This window comes from Acartia tonsa, chromosome 3 (assembly GCF_053477335.1).
Source record: "Acartia tonsa isolate MP-2025a chromosome 3, ASM5347733v1, whole genome shotgun sequence".
Taxonomy (NCBI): domain Eukaryota; kingdom Metazoa; phylum Arthropoda; class Copepoda; order Calanoida; family Acartiidae; genus Acartia; species Acartia tonsa.
Genome location: NC_137262.1, coordinates 21627663 through 21654576, shown reverse-complemented (window position 1 = coordinate 21654576; position 26914 = coordinate 21627663). Strand labels below are relative to the sequence as shown.

General features: G+C 29.6%; 1 protein-coding gene across 6 annotated transcripts in view; it reads left to right on the top strand.

The window, feature by feature from the left end:
• The first annotated feature begins 16068 nt into the window (after positions 1–16068).
• LOC145313632 (glutamate-gated chloride channel-like) overlaps positions 16069–26914 on the top strand; it is a 46718-nt gene continuing 35872 nt past the window's right edge. For all 6 annotated transcript variants that reach the window (XM_080153125.1, XM_080153122.1, XM_080153124.1 and 3 more), the window contains exons 1-5: positions 16069–16131; positions 16882–16998; positions 18099–18171; positions 20659–20740; positions 23685–23752. In XM_080153125.1, the coding sequence (XP_080009251.1) occupies positions 16937–16998; positions 18099–18171; positions 20659–20740; positions 23685–23752 (285 nt within the window). In that variant the 5' untranslated portion in view covers positions 16069–16131; positions 16882–16936. The remainder of the gene's footprint in view (positions 16132–16881; positions 16999–18098; positions 18172–20658; positions 20741–23684; positions 23753–26914) is intronic.

Below are 26914 nucleotides of genomic sequence, written 5' to 3'. Positions count from 1 at the left end.
CGCCGGGGCTGGTTTCAAAGGTCCACCCCCCCACCCACAAAAAAATGGCTCATTTTTTAAGAACAGAACACAATCAATTTTTAACCTGAAGAAGGAAAATAAACTTTTCATATACCTGTAACAATTCTAAATTAATTACAAATGCATTAAATTGTATTGTTGCATTCTTTATTTGAAATTAAATGTTCTTGTAGGAAGTTAAGTTTCTTTAAGTTACTTTACTTTGAAAGAACAAGTTTAATTTAGAGGCATGCATTCTTTAATTTTATCCTACACATTTAACAATATATGGTCAGTAATTTCTCATCCCAATATTCAATAAATTTATAATATTAGCATTTCCTAATAATTCATATGAGTACTATTTGTGTTACATCATAAAAGAAGAAATGCAATTTGAGAGATATCGTCACCAATCTCTAGATGAAACTTTATTATAATAGTAAGCAAATTAATTAGCACAACATTAGTAAGTTGGGATAAAGGCAGTTCAATCAACACAGATATTTTTATAAGATCTCTATTAAACCTATAGGATAATGCCTAATTTTTTCTGTGAAGAGGTGATGCTGAATAGATGAGTTTGCACTTCCACCCAGTACACCAATATTTGCAAGCATATACTCACAGCTAGAAAATACACAGTGGTACAAACAAGGAAAAAAAATTATTATTTGCAAGCACATACTGACAGTCAGTAAATACATGGCAGGACAAACAAATACAAAACTAATATTTGCAAGCATAAATTCACAGGCAGTAAATACACAGTGGGACAAACAAAGTTAAAAATCAATATTTGTAAGCATATACTCACAGCTAGTATATTCACAGTGGGACAAACAAAGACAAAAATAAATATTTGCAAGCATATACTCACAGATAATAAATACACAATGGGACAAACAAAGAAGGAAATTAATATTTGCAAGCACATACTCACAGCTAGTAAATACACAGTGGGATAAACAAGGACAAAAACTAATATTTGCAAGCATATATTCACAGCTAGTGAATACACAATGGAACAAACAAAGACAAAAACCTATAGTCGCAAATATTTGCAATCACACCCTAAAAGCTGTAAAATATAAACCACCAAATAAAAATCGATAATACTAGACAGATTGCAGGAAATCAACCTTTTACAATTTAAAAAATCAGCTGGAAGTCTAAACCTAAACGTAATATGGCAATCCTTCTTTTTTAAAAATTTTGAAAAGCATCCAAACGGGTGTAAATTTGAGGAATAGTCTCGCTAGACGCGCGGCTGCCAAACCCTGCTGCTGATAAATAAAAAAAATCTTTCAATTTTAAATTCACAGTGAATAAAATTAGACCATGAAAGAAAAATCAATAATTCAAATCATAGTAGACAAAAGCAAATTGACATATTTGCCAATATTGATGTATAAAATAAATTATAACTTCTAAGATTTTTTACATAACAATTTATTTTGTTCATATCAGAAACTTACATTAGTACCTATCAGAAGAAAAAAAACTAATATCAAATAATATCTTCAACTTCTTTTTTTTACTTAAATATATTTTTTTATACCATCGTATGTTGTATGAAAATTAATGCATTTCTTTAGTGTTTAATTTGTTTTTTGTTTAAGAAAAATTGGATAATCGAGAGTATGTTGAGAGAAAACAAAAAATATTTTTATGTAAAACCATAAATCACCTATGTACAGTACACGGAGAGAAATAGGAAAGGTAAAGGGAAAATTTTAGGGAATGGTATGATCTAATCTTTCTATTTCAGTTTTTTTACCTTAGAAATCAGAGAAGCAAATTAGTGTACATTCATTTTGGAGTATTGTTCCCTTCCTGCCTGTAAGATACTGTGTTAGATAAGGTTGAGTTATACTTTTTATCCAAAACATGTCTTACCTTCTTCAATATAAATCAAGATTAAACATGAAAGTAAAAACACAACAAACCATTATTTGACCAAAAAAGGAAAAAAACTGTCAAATTATTAAAATTGTAGACGGTTTCCCTCAAAGTGTCATGTCGGGCAAGGTATCCCCCCCCCCTCATTTTGAAATAGATAGAAAATAAGAAGAGGGCTTGATGTTTTCTAATCTATAGGAATGGAAAAATATATCAAGATGAAATAAGGTTTTACAATTGAAAAAAAAAATGCTGGAGTTGTATATTATCGGTAGATATACTTGTCTTCACATAGGTATACCTACCTTTCACAACTTCAACAAAGAATAACATTTTATAGTCCATTTCTGTACATTAGCAACGAGTAATGCTATGAAATCCAAATTATCAAAATATCTTGTAAATTCTTTAAAATAATTAAAGTAACTATAATGAAACTAACTACAAATTCTAATACAGACTTTGTATTGAATTATCTCAAAGCGTAGGGAGCTAGTCATGTTGTGTTTTAGTAACTACTGAAAATGGTAAGGTCACAGAGGTAAAGTAGTGCTGCTGGGTGGAAGTTAGTGATTAGAAAACTATACTACTTCTTTTCAATTTACTACAAATCTTTTTTTCTAATTTAAAAATTACAGAAATCTGTGTCTATTTTGCTTCATTTTGCAACAATTTCCGAACATATACCACATTCCCAATTAATCAAGGTTTACAGCCCTTGAACAAATGCGACTATAAAAAATAATTGTTTAGTGGTAGCCAAGTCCCTGATTTAGCAGCCCCGGGTTTATGGCCAGATTAATGGAACGTGGAATGAATTCATAGAATAGAATTTGTCCGGGTCAGGACAAATGATATGAAAAACAAACACTATGTAACAGACAAGACAGAATGTAGGAACTAACAAGTTGATCCGCCGTATCAGATTACAAAACACGAAAAAATCTAATTTCAATAATGTGGCAGAGTTTTGTTTTTAGTTTTTATCTGATTTTGAGTTTTAAAGATATAACAAATATGACAAGAAAAAAATCCTAAAATGGACAAACGGACAAAATGAGCTAAAAGACTGATTCTCAGTTATTATTACAAAGAAAATAAAAAGAGATAACACAGAAACTTTTTAAAAATCACGAAACCTGTATAGCTTAGGTTTATGTCCGACAGACAGACAAAACAATATATAGACTAGTTGCACTCGTGACATAGGAATCTTTCATGAGAAATTCAGTTTTCTATCTTAATAGCAGCTGATATTATACTTATCCTATAGCGTTACTGACTGACTGAAGGACGGATAAACAGAGTTACTTATAAAGTAGCTTTGCTATTAAAAAAAGTCATGGTCTGTTTATTTGTGGTATAAAGCTGATGTCGTCAACTAAAAATGTCGTCAAGTTCATACAATTGTCATGACTGTAATAAAAATCGCAAATGTATAATTGCATCTACTGTTTGACTTATCTAGTGTTTGCCGTCATCATCATTGCCTTTTAGTTCTCGGCAGAACGTAGGCCATGCACAATGGTTCTCCAATCTTCCTTTGTTTCGGCACGTTTTGAGGCATTGCTGAAAGATGGAATTTTCTTAGCTTTCAGTTCACTTAAGAGTTCCCTCCTCCAGGTTGTTTTTGGTCTACCTGGTTTCCTCTTTCCTATGTGGGGGTTCCAAGTCAAGGCTTGATTGGTTATATCATTATGCCCTTTCCTTAGAGTGTGCCCCAACCATCTCCATTTTCTCTGTTTTATTGTCAGTTTAATGTCTGACATATCACTGCGCTCTAGAAGGTCAGCATTTGTGATCTTATTTGGCCAAAAGATCTTGTGGATTCTCCTGAGACATTTATTGACATATGTCTGTAGCTTGGAGACCACTGCTGTGTTTAGGAACCAAGTTTCAGCCCCATACAGCAAAGAAGAGAGAACATTTGACTTAAACAGTCTTAACTTAGTCTTTATGGAGATGTTGTTGGAATTCCAAATTTTGTTCAGGCTGGCAAAGGCTGTCCTAGAATTGTTAATTCTAGCTTTAACATCTGTTAAAGTGCCTCCAGCTTCATCAATTTTACTTCCAAGATACTCAAAACAATCTACATCCTCAAGAATTTGGTCTCCAATAGTAATTGGTTCTTGGGAATTTGCATTTAATCTGAGTATTTTGGTTATAGGAACATTTATTTCTAGTCCAATTTTCTTGGAGGTTTCAGCTATCCTGTTAGTCCTTCTTTGCATTTGACTTCTATTGCTTGTTAACAAAGCAATATCATCAGCAAAGTCCAGATCTCCTAAATATTTGGGATTGCCAAATAGCTTCCAGCGAATGCCATCATTACTTTCCCAGTTCTTCATGATCCAGTCAATGGCAAGGAGGAAAAGGAAGGGAGAAAGAAGGCATCCTTGTCTGACGCCTGTTACAATCTCAAAAAAGGTTGATAGTTTACCTTTATACATTACATTTCCACCTCCTTTATGATAGATAGCTTTAATGATATTGATTATCTTTTCTGGAATGCCATAGTGTCGGCAGATTTTCCAGAGAGATCTTCTGTCTAAAGAATCAAATGCTTTTTTGTAGTCAATGAAGTTTACAAAAAGCTCAGAGTTCCATTCCTTGGATTGCTCTATGATGATTCTTAGAGAGGTTATCTGATCAATAGTGGAACGGTTTGGTCTAAATCCAGCCTTAGCTTTTCATTAACCTTCTTCTTTATTCTATTAAGAAGAATCTTACTAAGGATACGTCCAGGTACTGAAAGGAGCATTATCCCTCTGTAGTTTCCACATTGGGTCAAGTCTCCTTTTCTGGCTAGTATTGAGATATGTCCATTCTTCCAGTCCTCTGGGCATAACTGATCATTCCATATCTTTGTGATCAAAGGTAGGAATGCCTCAGCAGACGTATCTAGGTCTGCTTTTATGACCTCAGCTGGGATGTTATCAGGTCCAGCGGCCTTGTTATTTTTCAAACTTTTAATGGCCTCCTTGATTTCCAATAGATTTGGCGCTCGACAGTCAATGTCAAGTGCATCTGAGGGTGGAATCTCAGTTTCTTCCTCTGGAACTGGAAGATTCAGCAGTTCAGTGAAGTGCTCTGCCCATCTATTTAGAATATCTTCATCAGTTTTAAGGAGTGAACCATCCTTGTCCCTGATGTGTGATCCTGATTTGTGTACTTTACCTGCAATGCTCTTAGTAATCTCATAGACATCTTTCATTCTATTTTGATTAGCAGCATTTTCTGCTTGCACAGCAAGGTTTTCCAAGTGTTCTTTTTTGTCAATTCTTACACTTCTTTGGATTTCCCTGCTAAGCATCTTATACAGGTCTTTATCTTCTGGAGAGTTTCTAGAGAGTGTCTTTTGTCTTACCTCTCTTCTTTGATCCATGAGATCAATGGATCTTTGAGTGATCCACGGCTTTTGGTTAGCCTTTTTGAAACCTAATTTTTCTTGGCTAGTATCATTATAAACTTTTTTGATACCTTGCCAAATATATTCAACTCCATCATCCTCTTGAAGAGTCAATAACTCAAATCTGTTCTTTAGAGTGAGCTTAAACTCTTGTAGATTTTCAGAGTTTTGAAGGGTTGTTAAATTATATTTTTTCCTGGGTTTAGGCTATGTGTCCTGCTTTTTAAATCTAAGCCGAACTTTAGAAGATAGAAGATAATGGTCTGAATTAACATCAGGTCCTCTTTCAACCCTGACATCAAGGAGAGACCCATTAAAACGTCTAGATATACAGATGTGGTCTATCTGATTAAAGGTTCTTTGATCTGGTGATCTCCAGGTGGCAGTATGAATCTTCTTGTGTTTAAAGATGGTTCCACCAATGACAAGTTTGTTTTCAGTACAAAAACTTACAAGTCTATCACCATTGTCATTTTCCTTGCCATTACTTAAGCCTAGGCCATATCTGCCCATGACTTCTTCTAAATTCTCATTATTACTCCCCACTTGAGCATTGAAATCTCCTAGGAGCATGGTCAGGTCCTTCTCTTTATGACCATTCTTAAATACCGTATAATTGACCCTCTTACTATCATCTCTCAGCAATATTCAACTTCTATCTGGCCTAGCTCTTGATTTATTATTTTAAGTAAATTAAAGAAATTTAATAAAGCAAGGAGTTCAAGGCGGGCACTTAAAGAAAAAGGGGCCAATCCCTCACTTTTAGTTTAAAAAAAAATCTATTTTGTGGGGGATGAGGTAAAAGACAGACTTATAATAACTATTAGGAAGAAATGGCCTTTTTACAATTTTTAGAAAACTTATCCTTGTAGAATGTTTGGCATCGCAGACATATTTGGAATAAATGAAGTAAAACTAGTTACAACTAACAAAGTATCAAATATTCCTTCTATTTACATAAATCAAATTCTTTGAAATCTATTGTAATGTTTTTCATTTCTGATGTTCGTAAACATTAATTTCATTTACTAAACGAAATTCCTTAAATAAATTTTAATTCCATACAGCTTGACTTTACAAAAGTGTTTAATAAAATTATTTTGCTAAACTATTGGGTGTGTCTATTTTGGTTTAAAATTTTACAATTGTTTTCATATACCTAAGCTTTTAAAATCATAATTTACAACTTACCAATTACATTGTTAGTTTAGGATTTTAAATGTATGGTAATGCGTCTGTAGCGGGATAGACCTAATTACTTTAGTAGCTACGCCCTCCTAAAATTTACATAGTAATATTGTTTGTGTTAAGGTTTCCCATTTAAAAATCTAGCCGTTGTAATTACCCCTCCCCAGGCAGGGGAAAACGCGACCCATTATAATCTAACCTATTTATAGCATTAATCTGTTATTTGTATCTAATTTTAGTTTAGTATATTTTTGCCTCTTTATTGAAGCACACCCAATTATTAAATAACATTGTTTGTGATTTGGTACTTTTTGTGCGAGGCTCATATAATAATTGGTGTGTATATCTGTTTAATGTCCATTCGTTACGATTAACTGTGATCGTTAATTATTATCACATTAGAATCGCCATAGTGATTTAAACTATGGACAATAATTGCTATTTCTCAAATGGTTTATTTCTGTGTATGAATATAAATAGACTAATCATCGTTCATCATCTTTCCATATTTGTGAATAATAAGAATTGATCTATTTTTTTATTGTGAGAATTACCAAATTCTTTATGATGAATTATTATTAATGCATACCAAGCATGTTTGTGGCGAATCTACTTCATATCTCGGTTTTGACCGTTAGTATTACTGCGGCGATTTCCCTCATATTGCATGTGGACCACAAACGAAATTTATGCACAAAAAATACTGTTGCTTATTTCAGATTTCTGTCGAGTTATTATTTGTATGCCTTATTAGATTTATTATTAAAATAACAAAGATGGCAACATCCATAAGTAGCGTAGCACAAAAAAGATCATGTTAGGCGGACTGGCGACGGACAGGCATAGTGAAGTTTATAGTAGCTTCACTACTAAAAATAAAGGATAGAAAAATAAGAAAATAAATAAAAATATTTTTGTAATAATGATTATAAAGTGTAATAAAGAGTTAGTATGCGTGTGTTTTTGTTCATGTGTTTGTTAATACATTTTCCATTATATTGTTTTTGGAATGATAAAGATATATAATAGATATAATAACTGGTTGCGCCGTTAGTATGAAATTAAGGCTATCATACAAATCTTTATTTTATAATTAGGGTGGGTATGTCCGTAACTGTTAGCTATTTTCATTAATTTAGAAAGATTAGTATTGTCCTGTCTTTTTCAAACATTGCACGATGATTCCTTAGGTACGATTTGAGAAGCGTAGCGACTCTATACTCGTTTTACCATAAAGTAAGCATTTTAAGCATGCTGATTTTTAAAGTTTTTATGACAACAACTTTTTTATGATATAATTATCCTATTTATCTGATTTTTGGATTGATGATTCCTAGGACAACAAGCGAAGTATCTCTATAATAAAATCCTAAAAAGTAAAGTATTTCCCGTTATAGTACCCTGTATTTTCACAATTATGCAACAAACTTATGTACAACATTGTTAAGACTCACAAATTATTTTAGTTCTGACATTCTAAAAGACTTATTGATCGTTTGTCCTATGGTGTGAATTTAGAGCTTAACTTTTATAAATATTGTTGTCCTTGTTCTCATAAAATTTAAAATAACGTATTCTGTCTAGCTGGTTGTAAATGTCGACTTTATAGTTTTGAGTGAAATCGATCGGAATAGCGATAAGCTAAATAATATCTAATATAGAAATCTTTAGAAGTCTATGAGAGAAGTAATTAGGAAAACAAGGGTTTAACAGGATTTACATAAATAGCTGCCAATTCTTTTCCAGAATAATCAAGAGGGTCTTTAAGAATTCTCTGCAGAGAGTAGTTCTTGTAATAGAGGGAAGGGTAAGGAAAAATAATACCAATGTAAAAGTCTCCTGAGATGCTCAATTAAACCAAAGAGAAATAAAGGGAAAGATTCCATCAAAATTTAATAACTTAACGTATCTTACTGTTGTTTTCAATAAGTCATTCTCTTTAAACATTTGTTGCACAGTCTAGCTAAAACAGAAGCGATCATAAATATTCAATGATTTATGCTAGTGAATGTCTGAATTTGTAATCATATAACTTTGTTCAAAATATAAGTACTAAAGTGGTTTCTTGGTTTAACAGAACTGTATAATGATAACACATTGAAGATATTGTTATGTGACACTAAAGAATAAGTATCTTTGGACATGATATAAAGTTTAAATCTCGGGGTACGTATTATCACTTCTGTCTGCATTCCAAACTTTACATAATTTAGTTTATTCCAAGCATACTAAATTAAAGGAAATTTTATTATATCGACCCCTACTTACAAAAGAGGGCTAATCTGATTTGAAAAATGTAATTGTACTCCGCAACTTAGAGTTTTAGCCATACTTTTTGCTTATCAATCCATGAATTTGGCGAATTTATACATGTGGGATCTGGAGCATTGTGTTGTAAAAGAGGTGCTAACCTAAAACTATCCAAAGTCTAAGCTTTTGTGAATGTTGTGAAGTAATCAGCCCTGTAGTTTACCATATCTTACTGGACACACTTACACATACACTCCTGGCTCTATAGCCAACCAATAAGCTCACTGCCAGACGACCGACTTGCTAAGCCACCCAGTAAGCCTTAGTTCCGGCAAACATTTTTAAAATCAAGCATTCTTACCATTTTGTTCTGCAAAAGATTATTGAAATTTGTTTTAGAGAAAATTTAAATATTTTCAGCGATTTTTCTTTTAGGTATTACGTAAAAAAATTTACATATAAGATATGCGGCAGACAAACTCTGATTCTATCTTTTAGTTATTCTATTACTGTCTTCAATAGAAACACATTTGTTATTGACAACTTAAAACATATTCATTATTTATATAATACAAATACATTAATGGTATATTTCTATATTTTCCAATAAATAATTTTACCCATTTAAATTGTTTATTCGTAGACAATTTAAAACTTAAAATACACAAGATAAACCTATGATTTTGAACTAAAAACTTGCCTATGTTTTTCTCATACTTCTTTGAACCAAGGCTAGTCTGTTAAACTATGGTGCTGATATTATATCAATATAATAAGAGCAGATGTTTTCACTCATAACTATAAATGAACTAGCTTATCCTAGCTTTACTTATCCCCATGAAGTACTATCCTTTAGGGCTTTTTTAACCCATATTTTCCTAGCCTAGACTAAAAAAGAAGCATCAAAAAGTTTTTTTTGTGTAAAAAGTTAAATTAATTTGTTTAAATGAGATAAATCAAAGTCGTGTTGCGTTTTATATGAACAAATGCCTAATATCCATAAACTGTATGTTGGTACAGAGCTAAGAATAAAGAAAAAAAAATATTGTTATTTCAATGTACATGAATATTACCACATCTTACCTTAATCCTTGGCCTGGTGTGAAGATATAAAATATTATTAACATGATATGCAAATCCCTGAACCTAGTTCATCTCAACCTGTCAATCATAAACCTCTACAAAAGAATTACCTCTCTCTCCATCCTTTCATCCGTTCATCCATATTTCTTCATCCTTTTCTCTAATCCTTTCTTATCCATCTCACCCCATTTTGAAAGCTTTTTTCTTCACCCACAGTAAAATTGTAGTGTAAGTGGAAATACAAATAGTCCCCAGCTTGTAGAAGGCCTTACACTTAAAAAATACAGAAGAATCCATATTTTTTAGCTTTTATACAATTAATCAAAATATATTTAAATCTAAGTTTGCTTCAGTAAATTTCTAATTGTAGAGACATAAAAACCTCAAAATGTGTGGAAAGATGTTTTGTAAAATACAAAAATACGATAAAACACTATTCAATAAACTGTAAGCTAATCCATGGCTAAAATTTGTTTTTTCTTCTCGAAATTGTAGTAAATATTTAATAATATATTTTTATCGGCTTCTTTTTTATTTCAAATGTGGGCAATACTTCAATTTTTTAGGAACAATTCTGACCTTTCCCCTTTACATCCCCATCTCTCTAATCCTCTTTTTTTATGTGTTGGATGATTTTGGAGGATGGGCCTTGTGTTTGTGTGAGTATTTGTGAGTTTGTGGGTGTGTTTGAATACCGGTAAATGTTGCTTGGAGTCTCCACTTTTAGAATTGAGAGTGGCCGAGTCACCGTTGTTCGCTCATAATATTTCTCTTGTCACCCTTTTCCATAATCTTCCTTTGTATTCTCTTCTCTCTATCTCGTCCCTGTACTCTCTATTAATCTCTCATTCATGTCTTCTCTTCTTTTTTTCAACCATTTTTTCTCCCTTTTCTCTCTCTTACATTAAGTATCTTTTCATGCCTTTCTTCAGTCTCTCACCCTATTCCCCCTGATTCTCTTTCTCTGCGTTTCTCATTTATATCTTTTACTCTCTATCTTTCCTAAACTCTTTTTCCCTTCAATATTTTTTCTCTCTCACTCTTTTTCTCTCTTTTACTTCTCTCCTTCTCTTTTTCTTGCCATCATTATATCTGTGATTCTACTCTATAGTATGTATCTGAAGAAGCCCATCAGTTGTTATTGAGCTGTGCTTGGGCGCTGAGGCCACCCTATACCCACACCTACCACACCCAAATCTCAGGCCGAACCGGATTTTTCTCGGTTTTGTTTATGTTTTACAATTTGGCAGCTATACTAATTTCTTAATGGTGTTTTTAATGGCTGTTTTATTTACCAATACAATATAGTTACTAGTTATTATTAATAATATGTCACTTTAATATTATCTTTCAATGAGATTTGATGTTATGAAGGTATTTGACACTTCTATGATTAGATGTCAATAATGATCTAACTTCATATTTTTTACGAAAAAAAATAGTCAATAAAAATCATACATTTTTACATTCATTTCAAAGTTTTAATTCCTATAAGAAAATTATTAAGTTTAAAATTTATTGCACGTCATATGAAGGATTATGATGTAATGTTCAGCTAGAGTATATAAATAAATTGTAGTTTTATAATTTTAGTTAGAAAAGTTTAATTAACAATTTTATATCCATAGTAATTTAAAGTAAATTTGTTCAAATTCGTTTTTATTATCCATTAGTTCTGCAGTGCGAAAATGAAAGGTACAATTAATTTGACAATTTGTTGGTGAAAATAAAATGTAAAAAGTTTTAAAGGTAATGGAATACACACAGGAAGAGCTTAAATTTGCACTTCTCAATTTTGTGCAAAACTAAAATGGCAAACTCATGTCAGATGAAATAAAACTTGTCGAAAATAAAATATCAACTTAGACAGCTTAATTTTAAGAATTAAGTATACATTTTGGTAGTAATAATAAGTTTTTATATAAGTTAGTTTGAATTTTTTTCTTCATATTTTCTTGCAAAAGTTTACTTTTGAAATTGTATCATTGATCGTGACAGAAAATTGTGTATAATTATGGTATGAGGGTATGGTGGTAGTTTATGCATAGTCATACGTAATATATCTGCATAATAAGGTACTGTTGCTTTGCTTCCTAAACTTTTTACAGTAGACAGAAAATGGTTTCACTTTTTGTTCTTTATAATCATAAAGATACATACACTAATCGGCATGTTGTTATTCTCAATCGTTAGTTGATATGGCAAATGCAGAAAATTAGCCAGGGGTTCTCCTTATTTATTTCATTTAATTTTCTGTTAAATGTGATAAAAAAGCAATCTTTTCAATTTAATTACAGTACAAAACATGTATCCCTAGATATTCACCATTATTTCCCCCATCTGCAAAATTAAAACAACAAAATTAAATGAAATGTCAACAATTATGATCTTTACATTACAACTTATTGTAAAATACAAAATTAGTTTAACAACTCGTTAAAATTGTATCGTAAATAAAATACTTTTCTATCTAACATGTACCATGTTTGTCTCATATGGAAGCTTGGACGTCCTTGGTTCTTATCCTTGTTTATAAGTTGTTAATTGTTGATTTACATGTTCATGAAAATTATGAATACCATACTTTACTTTTTTCGTTTTGACTTACTGATTTGATATAGTTTAATTTTCTTTCTTCATATATTTACACAGTAGAATTATAAGGTGTATGTACAACATTAATGTACTTCAGCAGGACAATATTTGTTTTGTTGATATGTAAAAACATTATATTTATTTATTTTCTTAGGTGTATCTATATCATATATTTAGAATAGATAGGATTATCATGGGCCAAATTGAAAAAATGTGTATACATTGTTTTAGAATTATGCTAACTGATAATTAGAAGCATGCAACTTAGAAATTTCAAGTGTGTTACTGAAGCCGCCATTAAAATGATGTAAACAATTTGTTTTTTAAGTTTATCATTTTTTTCACGGTGCAAGTCAGCAGTAGAATATTATTCGTTTTATTAATTTGACCCAGGCTATGAACCAGTATATGCAAAGAAAAAGCATTAAGCCCAATATCCAAATACATAAATAGAATCTATATCTATTTTATGCATCCTTTTTATACCCATCTTCTTCTTACACTCAGAAGATTATCTTATATTTTTTATTTTATCTAGAGAAATAATGCTGATTGTATTTTGTTAAACTAAAACATAAAAATATACCCAGCTATCTCACACACCCAATAACTGACTCACACCTAAGCACCCATTATAATTAATTAGAATAAAATGAAATATGGAAAAAATAGATAAGCATATCTTAAATATAATCTAACATCTATCTTCATAGTTGTAATAGTTTCAAACTTTAACAGAAAGACTGATAAATAAACAGATACAACTTGGTTACTAAAATATAATACTACTAGCAGCTGCGCTCCTAGCATCTAGGTGTAAGGAAAGTAGTGAAATAGACTAAAACCATCCATAGACCTATAAGAAGCTTCAATAAAATGAAGAACTCATTTAGTTCAGTAGTTATCAAAATCTTAAGCTACAGACAAAAAAAAACTTACTACTTTAGGATAGTAACCAGAATATGAAAACTTACTATTAAATTTAAAGTAACAATATTTTAGATGCTTTTTTTGTAGATAATGAATTGTTTTTATTAAGATTTTTAAGCAATCAAACGCGTTTATGAAGTCTAAACAGCATTAAATGAAACTAGAGCAAATTAAATTTATGCATGGCGGTTTTTTTAATGGAACAAAAGCATTATTTAGTAAACAATCTCGTCCTTGATAAAAAATAACCACCATTGTCCTACTTGGGGAGTTTTACATTTTTATAAATTAATTCACGGTTTCTACAGTCAGTTTCTACAATTTTTTTCTTCAAATCCTTAACTTTCTTATTTTTATGATATTGCATGCGAAAACTAATAATAAAAGTGCAGCTTTGTCTGATATTTCCTAAAGGACTTTACCAGAACAGTTACTTTATTATTAGTCAACAGAGGAATAGAAAATGCAAAACTAGTTGAGATATGAAACTTTGGATAACTATCGTACTTTCTTTATCATCAATTAAAAGGTTAAAAAAGGAGCATTTAAAAGTTTGAAATATCTAACACTCAACAACTAATTCAAAAATATATCTGCTGGTGATGACAGAGCTTTTTTTAGTACTTTAAAATTTCTAATTTATAAAATACAAATAATTTTTAGAAAGTTTTGGTATCAGTTCTTTTCAATTTTTGAACGTTTAGAGAACTCCCTGCACATGTTCTATTTATTGTTCAACTAAAGTATTCGGTTGTTTGGTTTTGTGTGGTTGAGAGTGTGTCTAAATTAGTGAGTGGGTGTGTTATATATGTGTGTTTGTGTATGTTTGTATGCATCCATCTTTGCAATATCTTTAAGACAAAGATAAAGTATTAGCACTGAAAACCTCACATTATTTGATTTTATAAGAAAGGATCAATCAAAGAAATCTGTAAGATAACTAAAAAATTCCAAAATTATTCCAGAACAAATTTTTGGTCCCGTGTAAATTTCCCTTTATTCCTGGTTTTTGTTAATTCCCTTTAGGCCATTCCATTTGGACCATCTTGCACTCACTTTATATTCTCACCTGCATTTATAAATGGGTGCATTGTAACACCTTAATTGAAAGTATACTGTGCTTCATAGTTTGACAAATTCAAATTGCAGAATTCGAAGATTTTAAGCTTAACTCAGTGAAGTTATAAAAAAGAGAATAGTTTTACTTCTTAACTTGAGTTAATTCCTTGTTTTTACATGTTTTTTAATTATTTACTTGACATGTTTTTATAAACAATTTTATTTTTTGAAAGCTTGACATCCAATATTAATTATTATTGTAAAAGTAATAATTTTTTGGGAATCCTAAATGATAACATACACACGTAGCTAAGATCTTAGAAAAACTGAAATTTTCTGTCAAATATTCTAAAGCAGCCAGAGGAGCACAAACTGCCTGACGAAACAATATGCTTATTGGTCGGCAGAATTGGATTTTAGTTAATTGTGGTTGTAAAAATAGTATATCTGCAATGCATCCCTAACTGGAACTGAAATATTTGCCCTATACTCTCGTTTTTCTATTTCTCTTTTAAAACTTTCAAATTTTTGCTTTAGATGCATTTAACCCTTTCAGAGAACTAATTGCAATCTATTTTAAAGGATTTCAGTCGCACTGTATTCCGCTTTATTGAACACCTTAATGTGAGCTTCTCATTTCCCGCTTTGTTGGTTTATAAATTATCTGATTTACTTTGAATGTCTGTTTTTATTATTGTAATTCCTTAGTTATAAATCATCTCCTTTCATTTGAATTGTTGGATAACAAGTATGATATCACAAAAAGCAAATGTTAATTGTTCATACACCAAGAATAAATTTATTGGAGAAAATACGAAACCTTTCACACGTATCATTATGTGTTTTAATATTTATGTTTTTGTAACACAAGTCGACGTACCATTGAAATAACTTCTATTGCAAGCAAAGCTACTCCATAACTCAATTAGTCTTTCCGTCCGTACCTCAGTACACCATTCTTTAGCGCTATGGATGCTGTTTATTTTGAGCTTTTATAAGAGATTGTTATTTCGAAAGATTTCGCTAAGCAAAGTTTTTCTACACTATAACTTTCTTGGTCCATTGGTCTATGCACTTGAGAACATCAAACTTATTAACTTGATTGTAACAAGATGATTTAATAAAAAGAAGGTAGAAAATATTTTTTTCCTTTTATTGTATGATAAAACCTGTCCATTTATTTGACTGGAATATCTGTATTGAAAATCTGTACTCAGAGTACTTATTAATTTTTCATATAACAGCTCTACTCAGATATATTCAATTTAATATTATTGTAAGGAAAATTTTACAGGTTACAACTAAGTCATATTTGTCATTTATCAAAGTTATATGTATTATTATAATTTGTTACATATGTTTTGTACATTGTTAACACTATGCACAAAACTTTTTAAGAAGCAGAAAAAACTTGGTAAATACATCTCACTTATGCATCTATACTACTTGTGCATACACATTTCAAGTATAGGAAAAAACGATGTCTTAATAAATTTTTTGTTTGCTTTCTTAAAACAAATCAAAATGAACATGCATTTTTTATTTGTCATAAAAGAAATAGTATTACAGATACTTTATGGTTATTTTGAGTAATATAGTAAACAACATGTCATAATTTATAATTGATTACAGTGCCATGTTTTTATATTTTCAGAATTATAAATAATGGAATCAAAACGATTTTGTCCAACCTAATATCATAAGATTATTACAAGGTACAGAAAATAATTGTTTTCAATCACCCTTTGTGTTCTTAAAGCTTAGCTTTCTAAATTATATTTGTTTATCATCCGCTACTTTTTTATCCTTAAAAAAAATATGCTTATTACTGTTAAAAAAAAAACAATAAAAATTTTAAAAGCGAAGCTTTTCTATAATGTCCTATCAATTTCAAATTTTGTATGTTGATTCCTTTAACAGTTAGGTATGATTGTAAAAGCATAGCAACTCTATAATCGTTGCATCTCTATGATCAAGTCCTAAAAATTAGGGTTGGTCAAGATACTTATTTGCCGGATACCGGATATCCGGCTAATTTCTAATGTCGGATAACCAGATATTTTCAATTTTGTGTATACCTTTAAATTGATATTATTCTTATTCGAAATTGTCCTATTCTTAAATTTCGTTTTTACGGATTCTGTCATCCTTGTTTTTACACTGTCTATTTTGAATCATGAATTTCATTTGAATACTTTTAATTTCATTAATTTTTCCTATTTTTTTTGTATCTATTAAACATTAAATTCCTGAATTATAATGAAAGAATAATAACAATACCATTTTTCAATTTGTCATATAAAATATCATTAAGAAAAAATATATTATTCAATTGACAAATAGTTATATTCCTCCTTTCATATATCTTTATTCACATGTCATTAAAGAAATTGCAGTGAAAAGAGATAGTTCAATTGTTTCCATACTTTACTAGTAATAACACAAGTTTCATTGTCACTTTTCAGGTTTGTTTAAAGGTAGTTAAGTTTTTCTGAGATATTCTGTGATACTTTGGTGAAGATGACAGGCGGACATATTCTAACATGTTTAATTCTACTAACTACACAGTGTGTTTATTATAGGTGAGAAAATTATTTTAGTTTGGAATTTGAAAATAGTTGACAGTTAGGAGGTTGTAAACAGTTTTATAAAACAGAAATATAATCTATGATTACGATTTTATCCCACAAAAAAAGGTAATGTATGATTTCATTTTCCTCTCTGTTGGTAATGATATCATCATGGCAGATATGATCTTTGTAATCTACCAAGATATATCGGCTAAGAAAGGGGAAAATGGAATCATACAATAACTTTTGTAGAGGTACAAATCATAATAATAGAATATATTTCTACTGGTATTCAACCTCCTAACTGGTTGAGTTATGAAAGTATTACTTAAAATTGAACCCCATTTAACCAATGTCAAGAACTCTGATAGATAGACTTTGTAAATGTAGAGTGCAAACACTACAGTTTATTTTATGTATCCATTAAATTGTATTTTATTATCTAATTACTGATATCTTGATTAGACCTGTTTCTCAAAATACACTGTCCTACATTGTGACCTAAAAAGTTACTTTAGGGGCCTATAAATAAATGTACAAAATTTCATCTCTCTATTACTACTGGCTACTTAGCGCCAGGCTTCTAAAAAATCAACAGATAACGGTAGCACGGCGGTTTTAATAATTTCTCAGCAATGTGCATGTTTTTAGCTCTTCCGCATATTTAAACTTTACTACTACTTCAACTACTCTTCAACTAGCGCCGGTCAGTTTTCTAAAAAAATTGCTGAAAAATGTTAAAAACAGTTATCGCCAGCGCTAGGTACAATTCAAAGATACCACAGCATACTTTTGACACAACAATCTTGATCGCATTTTATAATTAAAAAAATATGCAGTTCACCTAAATTAATCTTTAAGCCATTCTCGCATGCATTTGAAATTTTTGTATGAAATAACGGGATCTCAAAAATGGCCTTTTTAAAGGCCTGGCGCTAGGTAGCCAGTAGAGATAGAGAGATAAAATGTTGTACATGTATTTCTAGGCTCCTAAAGTAACTTTTAGGTCAGCAGAAGAATTAATTTCGAAAAAGTGTATTTTAAGTTACAGGTCTAATCTTGGTATATATTTACTCGGCTTTTTCTCACACATACTTCAAATTTTATTTTAGTTGTTCCAGTTTCTTTGACCGTAAGTATAAGCCTCCAGATTGGAGAAAGAAGGAGGAGGTCAACTACAGACAGGTAAAAATACTTTAACATATTTTGGCTTTAGCGTTAATTAGTGCACACGAACTTTGTTAACTTTTTGTGATTACTAAAAAAACCAGGAGTTTTTTTTAGAATGTTGTGATTTCATCTCTTTATATAACTATTAATAAGAGGTTTTATTTAATCTTTTTAAAATGTTTATTAGAGAAGATATATTTTAAGTATGCCAAAATCTTGTAACAACTATCTTTCAAATTTGAATTTAGAGTAAAATTTAAAATAGAATTTTACAAATTTATGACATGTAATGAAAATTTATATGTCTCTCACAACATCGACATAAACCTAGATCGTGTATGGTTAAAAGAGATAAAGATAAAAACATAAAAATAGTTATAAGACATAGGCAATACATACTTATTAAAAATATTATAAAAGTTATCCAAAGGGGTGCTTTTTATTAATCTTTTTGATTTTTTGGGTAAACCATCAAGCGAAAAAGGATAAAGATGAAAAGGTTGGAAAAAATCAAGAGTGAAATAGAGAAGAGATAGTAAGCAAGGAGAAACCATAAATTTAAAAGTTTAAATACAAATTTTTAAAATGAATATAAATATCCTAGGGCATCGAATTCCTAATAGAAATCCATAAAACTCACACACACACAGAGTGTGCATCAACTTTATAAATTTCATGGAAAAAAAAGTTAATAGATTTTGAAGAATTTTATTAAAATATCTTTAAAAATGGCATATCTTATAAAAGTTTGAAAGTAAGTATTTTTCAAATTTATATTTTAACAATTACATTGAATAAAATACTTAATTAAACGAATATAGGCTGGACTAATCGGTAGCGGAACCTATTTCAATTTATATGTGTATCTATCTTTAATCATGTATGCTCATAGGTAAGACTATTATTTGTTCATTGAAAGAGTTATTCTTTTAACATAAAAAGAAATTAGTTTGCTTTTCTACCTAATCTAACATTTACTCTTTCCATCAACTTTTCTTTTATAACTGAAAAAAGTTTTTAACCCTCGGTCAACAAGAAAAGATAACAGAACTAGCAAAACACTGAAAGCTTTAGGCAATATCCACAAAACTATAAAAATTCCACATTGAAAGTTATTTATGTATAATGATTTGCAATATATATTTTTTTTAATTTCCGTTTTCCTCTAATCTACTATTTCATTAATATTTTACGAGTATTTATTTGTTTATAAATGTAAATTTTTATAAGGTCCCTTTATTAAAAGCACATATATGTATATAGGGATACTTGCAAGCTTTTCCTTTTTCTCATTTTCTCAAAACTTTCTCTTATTGTTTCTACATTAGGATCTTTATTAGCTTTGTATCTTTCTACAATCAGAACAATTGATTATTAGTTCCAAACAATTATTCTTTTTAATGCAAACATTTGCTATTATAAACATACTAAAGTTTACACTTTAATGATTCAAGTTTGAAGTAGCTCAAAGCAATTATCTATGAAATAGAAACAATTCATGTCCAAAAATGTTATTATTTGATTGATGTTTAGTTAATGTTCAATCTCAAGCATTCCATTAGAAATATTGTACTGAATTTTAGATGAAATTTATTGATATTAAAATTTGGTTACAAGTTTCCATTATGCCAAAGAATAACTTTCTATTTGATACATTTGCTTACAAATTTTTTATATATATTGACATAAGCAGAGTAGTTAATGCAAATACACAAAATGAAAATTATAGTTGTTAATTTTTAAGCTAAGTTGTTATGATGGAAAATGGTGTAACTGATTTTTTTCCAAGTAGAAGAAAATGAAAAATTAAAAGTTTACCATCTTGCAAGAAAAACAAAATTGTATTAGGCATAAAAAGTTAGTCATGTTTATATTCTGCGTGTATTCCCAGAATATTATTATCTTTAAATAATTGATGTTTGGTTTACATGTGCTAAACCTTTCATTCTTCGTAGAAGAAATGACAATACAATCGTTTTTGTTGTAATGTATAGGTGGAATCAATATAAATTAATTTAGAATTTAAGTTCTAGTTTATAAAATAAAGATTCTACTGTAAGTTTCTTAGGGTTTGGGTTTAATAGTTCTTAGTGATTCTCCAAGTAGAGATTGTTAAGAAATCCCACAAGAAAATGATATTGTATAACCCCAATTGAAAGTTTAAGTTGCCTAGAAGTGACTATCTGCCTTATCTAGGACCAAAGGACTATGACAAAGATAACAAACAATTTGAATATTTCTGTAGTTGTTTCCAAGGGAATTAATTTGGTATGATTCACGATTTCTTAAAATGATTTGATTTAAAACATATATACCAACCTTGCTTTGCTTATGCGAAGCAAAGAAAATTAATATATTGAATAAAGAGCGGGAATGCTACTGATATTACTAAATGGTCAAACATTCCCTTTAGTTAGAAAAATCAAACCTTTATAGCCCTAGAGAAAATAAAATAAAAATTTAACTTTGACATTCTAGAATAACACTAAAAAATGTTTTTAGGTGGAGAAACAGATTTTGGATCAAATTATGGGGCCCCGAGTTTATGATCCCAGGATCCGGCCAGCTGGAGCAAATGGTTCAGGTAATTTAATTTTCACTTATGGCAAGGCCATCATTTATCAATTATCTTTTAGTTATCTAATAGGATAATACAATTTTAAAATATTAAAAGTTAAATAAAATATAATTTCTTAAAATTTTCATAGTATTCGTTTTGATTTCTGATATCCGCGATATTTTTGCCTGCCATTAATAAACTGTATTAGTTAGGAAAGATAAAATTACATTTGCAATTAAAAGTGACTTTAAAAATAGGTACTATATGTATTTTATATAAATTCCATGAACATAAAAAATAGGATGCATGCATGTACAAAAACATACACACACAATCACACGTAAAACTAAGACTCTATATCCTATCGTAGACAAGCCGATAAACAACTTATATTTTCTGAAGAAAATAACAATCTTTCTGTACAAAATATGTGGTGGTTATAAGTTTCATTAATATTCACATTGATTTAGAAAATTTATTCATTCTTGGACATTTCAATTTTACCGTAACTTTGTATATGCTACTAATTTAAAGAAAACAAGGATGACAACATCCATAAAAGCGAAGCACTGAAACGGTAGGCCAAACTGACATTGACACTGAATTGTAAAAATTGTAAGTAAATTTGTTGAAAAACTTTGTCAGAACTGAATATTCAAAATATAAATGTACAAGAGTCGAAGCAAAATTGTAAGTAAATTTGTTGAAAAACTGCTTGATACAGAATAATGTTTATGGACATACTTACATTTTTAGGACTTAATTATAGAGTTGCTTCGCTTAAATATTATTCTTTGTTGTCCCAGGAACTAATATACCAAAAATCAGATAAAACGGATAGTTAGATCATATAAAAATTTGTTTTTAAAAAAGAAGAAAATTAACATTTTTAAAATGGACGTACGGACATTCTGGTAATGATTATAGAGTTGCTACGCTTTCTAAATCGTACCTAACTACTACAGGAATCACCATGCAAAGTTTGAAAACGATAGGACAATTCTAAACTGCCTAAATTAACGAATAAAAGCTATCTATCTCGGACGTACGGACGGACGGACGGACCGACCCTAATTATAGGGTAACATAAAGCCAGAAGAAAAGTTTTTTTCTACTTTCTTCATAAGTAACTAGTAATATCTAGTATTTTTTTACTTTGATTATGTTCTCTAGCATGCATATTATTGCTTAAAAACACAAATAGGAGGATAGCTTTTGCAGAATTCCGTAAAGGTGTGTGTTTTAAGACTTAAAACAGGAGTAAAACGATCATATTCCTTTTTGAAAAGAACTAGAATTTTTTTTAAGTTAACGATATCTAAAAATAAAAAAAAACCTGGAAAAAATGTCAAATGCCCCGATTAGGTCAAACTGACAAAAATTCACTTTTAACGTAGTATAGCAAAAATAGCGCAGATTTTTTTTTTGGATATTACAGAAATTACCAATCGTAAAAGTAACAAGTAACACCCTGTAAATCATTCTTAAACGCAGATATTCTATATAGACAAATTTAAAAATAATATATACAATATATCATGTCCTTGTCAATATATTTTTTATGTCTTATGATTATCCTTCAAACAGGACCCTTCTATAAATTATTTTGTTATAATTTTTTTATTGTACAAATTTTGTTGAATCTATATAAAAGCATAGTGTTAATACTGGAACAATATAAACGAATTGGATACTACCAAATCTAAAACTAAAATAAGGAAATGTGACCTGGGGCTGTTGGCTTCCTGTCTATCTGTCTGCCTGTCTATCAAGATTGACAGATTCTAATTTAAAATTTAACCTAGCCTCGTCCAGATCCATTTCTAACTTTTATACAAAGTTTAATGAGCTCTGGCTGGACACAGAGAGGATTGTGTCCCCCATTCGCATTAGTTCTCATTGTGTATTAACAAACTTTTCTTTCTTTCAATAGTATTGATTGGACACAAAGTTTATTACCAAAGATGAAAAAATAATTTTTAATATCCACTAAGATGTTATATTTTTAGCTAATTAAGAAACAAATATTATGTTATCTGATATCTTAAAGAATGTTTTTTTTCATGTAAACTAAACCAATATTAAAAAACTTACGATACAATACATGTATGAAAGGTACCAAAAAGGTAAGAGAATGTCAAAGTTTAAAACACACAAAGAAAAAAAATTAAGACACCAAGGTTAATTTATAAATAGAAGGATCTTAATTTGCATCTCTCTATGTTTAACATAGAAAAAGAATACCTATAGATTAAAGGTCAGGTAGTAAACTCTTGATAGAATAACTTTAATAATATTATGCTTTGAAATTTTTTTACAAACTAATAGTTTTCATTTATGACTTTTAGCTCTTTAAAGTTTAAACATGCTTTCAAAATATTGGCTTATTTCAACAGTTCCTTTTATTTCTATACTTTTCTTTGTTTCTGAAAGAAGTTAAGATGGCCTTGCAAAGCAATTAGACAAGTTTGAACTTCCATACTGCATTTACATACTAAATAGTTACAAATTATTCGAGAAAAGGAGCAGATATAATATATACTATAGCTTAGTTCATCTGTAAAAGATACATCTACTCCTAATTCATTTTCAGGTTAAACCATACACTAGTTTTAATCAAGACACTTATTTACAGAAATTTAATTTTCCTGTAATCTATTCTAATATTAAAACTATCTTGTTTACAAAAATATGAATTTTTAAAAATTTATTCATTCAACGGGTTTAATATTTAACCATAATATCGAATTAACATGGCAGAATTCCTACTATAATTTTTAAATTTGAAAAAAGGACATATTCATAGAGATTATTTTAGGTTAGTTTGATTGATACTTAAGACTCTTTCGTATTTTAACATGTTTTCATCTTTCAAATCTGCTAGATTTATAAAAAATTATTAATTATTTTTTATAGTTTTAGAATTCAGGCCCAGCTGTTATAATCTAACGGTTTTATTTATTTTTAGAATCTGCCACCCTGGTTTTTGTGAATATTTTCTTCCGTAGTTTTTCTAAGATTGATGATGTCAAAATGGTAAGCCACTCTTTCATATACAATTATTAGTTATAGACCAAGTCCTTTTTTCTCTTATAGACCGCATAAAACAGCCATTTGATTACATGTCATTTAACTAAGAGATACTAATGTTCCTGTATTAAGTTTTAGTTCAATTCATTTGCAAAATTTTCTAACAACCATCTACAATCACACTTTGTGCTTGTGTTTAAAATATTATAATATATTAATCTGTGAGGCTATCTTTACATAAAGTCTAACCAATATAACTTTAAGTGTATATTTCTTTATGTAATATCTATCTTCTATCTAAATGATATATTGCAGAGAGTAAACAACAGAAGCTTTTTAGGTAAAGATGTAGAAATGATATAGGTCTATTATTTTGAAGAATATTACAAATGTTTTTGAATGTTTTTTTTCAACATAAGACAGGGATGATAATTCAATCAATTATTTTCTAATGGATCATCTAAGCATCAAGAATAAATAATCCCCTTGTAAAAAAAACCAAAATGTATCGAGATCGGTGAAATTAAATGCTATTGTTAGGTGTAACAAACACTAATTGTAAAGTATCAAACTTGATATCATTGTAAATATTAGAACAAGTGACTTAACAAAGTAAATATTGTAATTCTAAAAGTACTACGTTGAGTGGCAGAATAATGTTTATGTTTTTATTACTTTATTCTTGATAATAATATTATTGTATATGTACTGTGTAGGGTTGAGAACAATGTTTGCACAAAATTCCAATACATAAATGCACCTTAAAATATTTCATTCACAAATAGAGTTCCAATTTTTAGGACTGTGACAGATGTGCTTTCTTTCATTTAATATCATAATTTAATTTTCCTTGAAGATCTGTCAATTACAAAATATAATATTTAACATTAACTTAGTTATTAAATTTGCATGTATTATGACATGTGTGGTAGTTTTATGACTTCCTTATCAATAGCCTTTGCCATTATGTGTGTCTAGTCATGCATCCTATAATACTTATACATAAATTGCAATATTTTTAAAATTAAACATAATTTTACAGAAAAAGTACTATTACCAAAAGGATTAATCTTGCTTGAAGAAAAGCAGACATTATAAATCTTTTTGAGATAATAATATCTCTTACTGCAGTACTTTAGTAAAATAATAACAAATATGTGTAAAGAATAAGTGTAAAAAGCTATTTTCACTTATTTTTATCCGGAAGCCAATACACTTAACTTCTTACATGTTTATCTGGTAATGCTACTTTCTAGTGCAGAGAATATTTGAATTTTTAGAGTAGGTTATTGTTGAAAGGGTAGTGTTATTTTTTTATTCAAAACAAAGACAAATAGATATCCGACCCATAAAAAGTTAAAATGATTAGACTGAGGCTTAACAAATGCTCTTTGTGTTTTAATTAATATTTAACTCAATCTTTCAATAACTCAATCTTATTTTGCTAGATACTCTGCTAGAGTAAAAATCATATTTGTTCATATTGAATTGTACTTAATATTAGAATTAGTCGTGTAAATTTTGTGTTCCTTGTTTGTTTGTTGAACCATATTTGAATCTTGTTTGTTACACATTTCTGGAATTGTCTGATTCAGGGGCGTGCATAAGACTATTTATAAAATGTGCACAACAACAGTTTAACACTAAAATATCAGAATGTGTGTAAATATGAAAGGCCATGATTAATTGAATGTGGCAAGTAAATACAAGTAAGATTTGGAAATTTTTATTATTACTATCCTGGCATGTAAAGGAATCAGCAAATCTAAAAGTCATCCAAGTACAGAGCATAACTATGACTTAAGTAAAAAATTTAAAGTTGAAAGACTGAAATATTCAATAACAGTAAAAAATATTAAAAAAATTAAATGTATAAGCTAATTTTAGGTCCCAGGAATTATCTTTAAGATCACAACACAAGATCCAGGTCACAACAAACATTTAGATTTTTCTTAAAGAAACAAATTTTAAACCTAATCTTACCTTATATTATTAGTAAAGGATTATTACTTAATCCAATGAAATTCATTGAACACAGAAAGGGAAACATCTTAGACACCCTTTATAATCTAAGTGTATTACCTAACCTTTCTGCCCTCTTGTATGCACAATATTAGGATATGGGTATTACGTAACTTTAACACAAGCGCCCCCCTCCTGCTTCTTCACGCTAATGGTCTGAATTTGAATTTTGTGAGGGTATTGCACTCCACACTTACCAAACACTCACTAACACCCTTTATAAACAGGGACACTTATTCTAAATAATAGAAATACATATTCAAATAAAAAAAATTAGTACCGATAGTGGTAACAAAAAAGAAGATTTTTCATAAAGTAAACAAAAGTCTATAATTTTTTTTGCATTTTTTAAAATTCAAAGCTTTAGCAATTTTGCGAATCAATTTTTGGTTTGTCTTTTTCCTTGCTGTGTTTCATTCCAGTATGTATCAATGTTTGTGCAATGCAAAGTTTCTCTATAGCAATAACAAATGTTTCATGTTTAGTTCATAAAGTTTATTATCAAATTAATTCAAAATCTAGCCACCCAACCTAATTTTACTGTTTCAATAAAATTTCGATCTTATATTTGTCAATGAATATGAAATGAAGTAATATCCATACCATATATTTACGTCTTTTTGTTTAGTAGTAGTTTTTATAATGCTTGTAATGGTTTCATTAGACTGTAGGATATTATCTTGATGATTATAAGTTGATGATAGATTTTAGACGTCCAAAGAATTATTTTTACTTTTTGTATGTAGCCCAGATTTTCTGAAGTTAGGATTTAGTTGCACAAGATTAGATTAAAGAATTCTTCGTCAATATTAGATCGGTGAGCTTCGCGCACATCTAAGTATATTCTATATTACATTGAAGCTTGCCTGCATTTCTCGTGGCGACTTCACCCTGCTTGGATACTTCACTCTCTTGGCCTAGAGTTTTGTCAGGTGTTCCATATTAAGCCATTCTATTAATATGGAATGAGGAACATGAATTAGGGAAAATCTAATAAAACTTTCTTTATGGGTAGAATCCTAGCTTCCTACAAATCTACTTAATTACAAACTAAGAGCATTTCATGGAAGGTTGCGTGTCGTGATCATAATCTGTCAATTGAGACTGTATTTGCGCGAATCAAGTGCTTGGGTGGAGGGGGGAAGG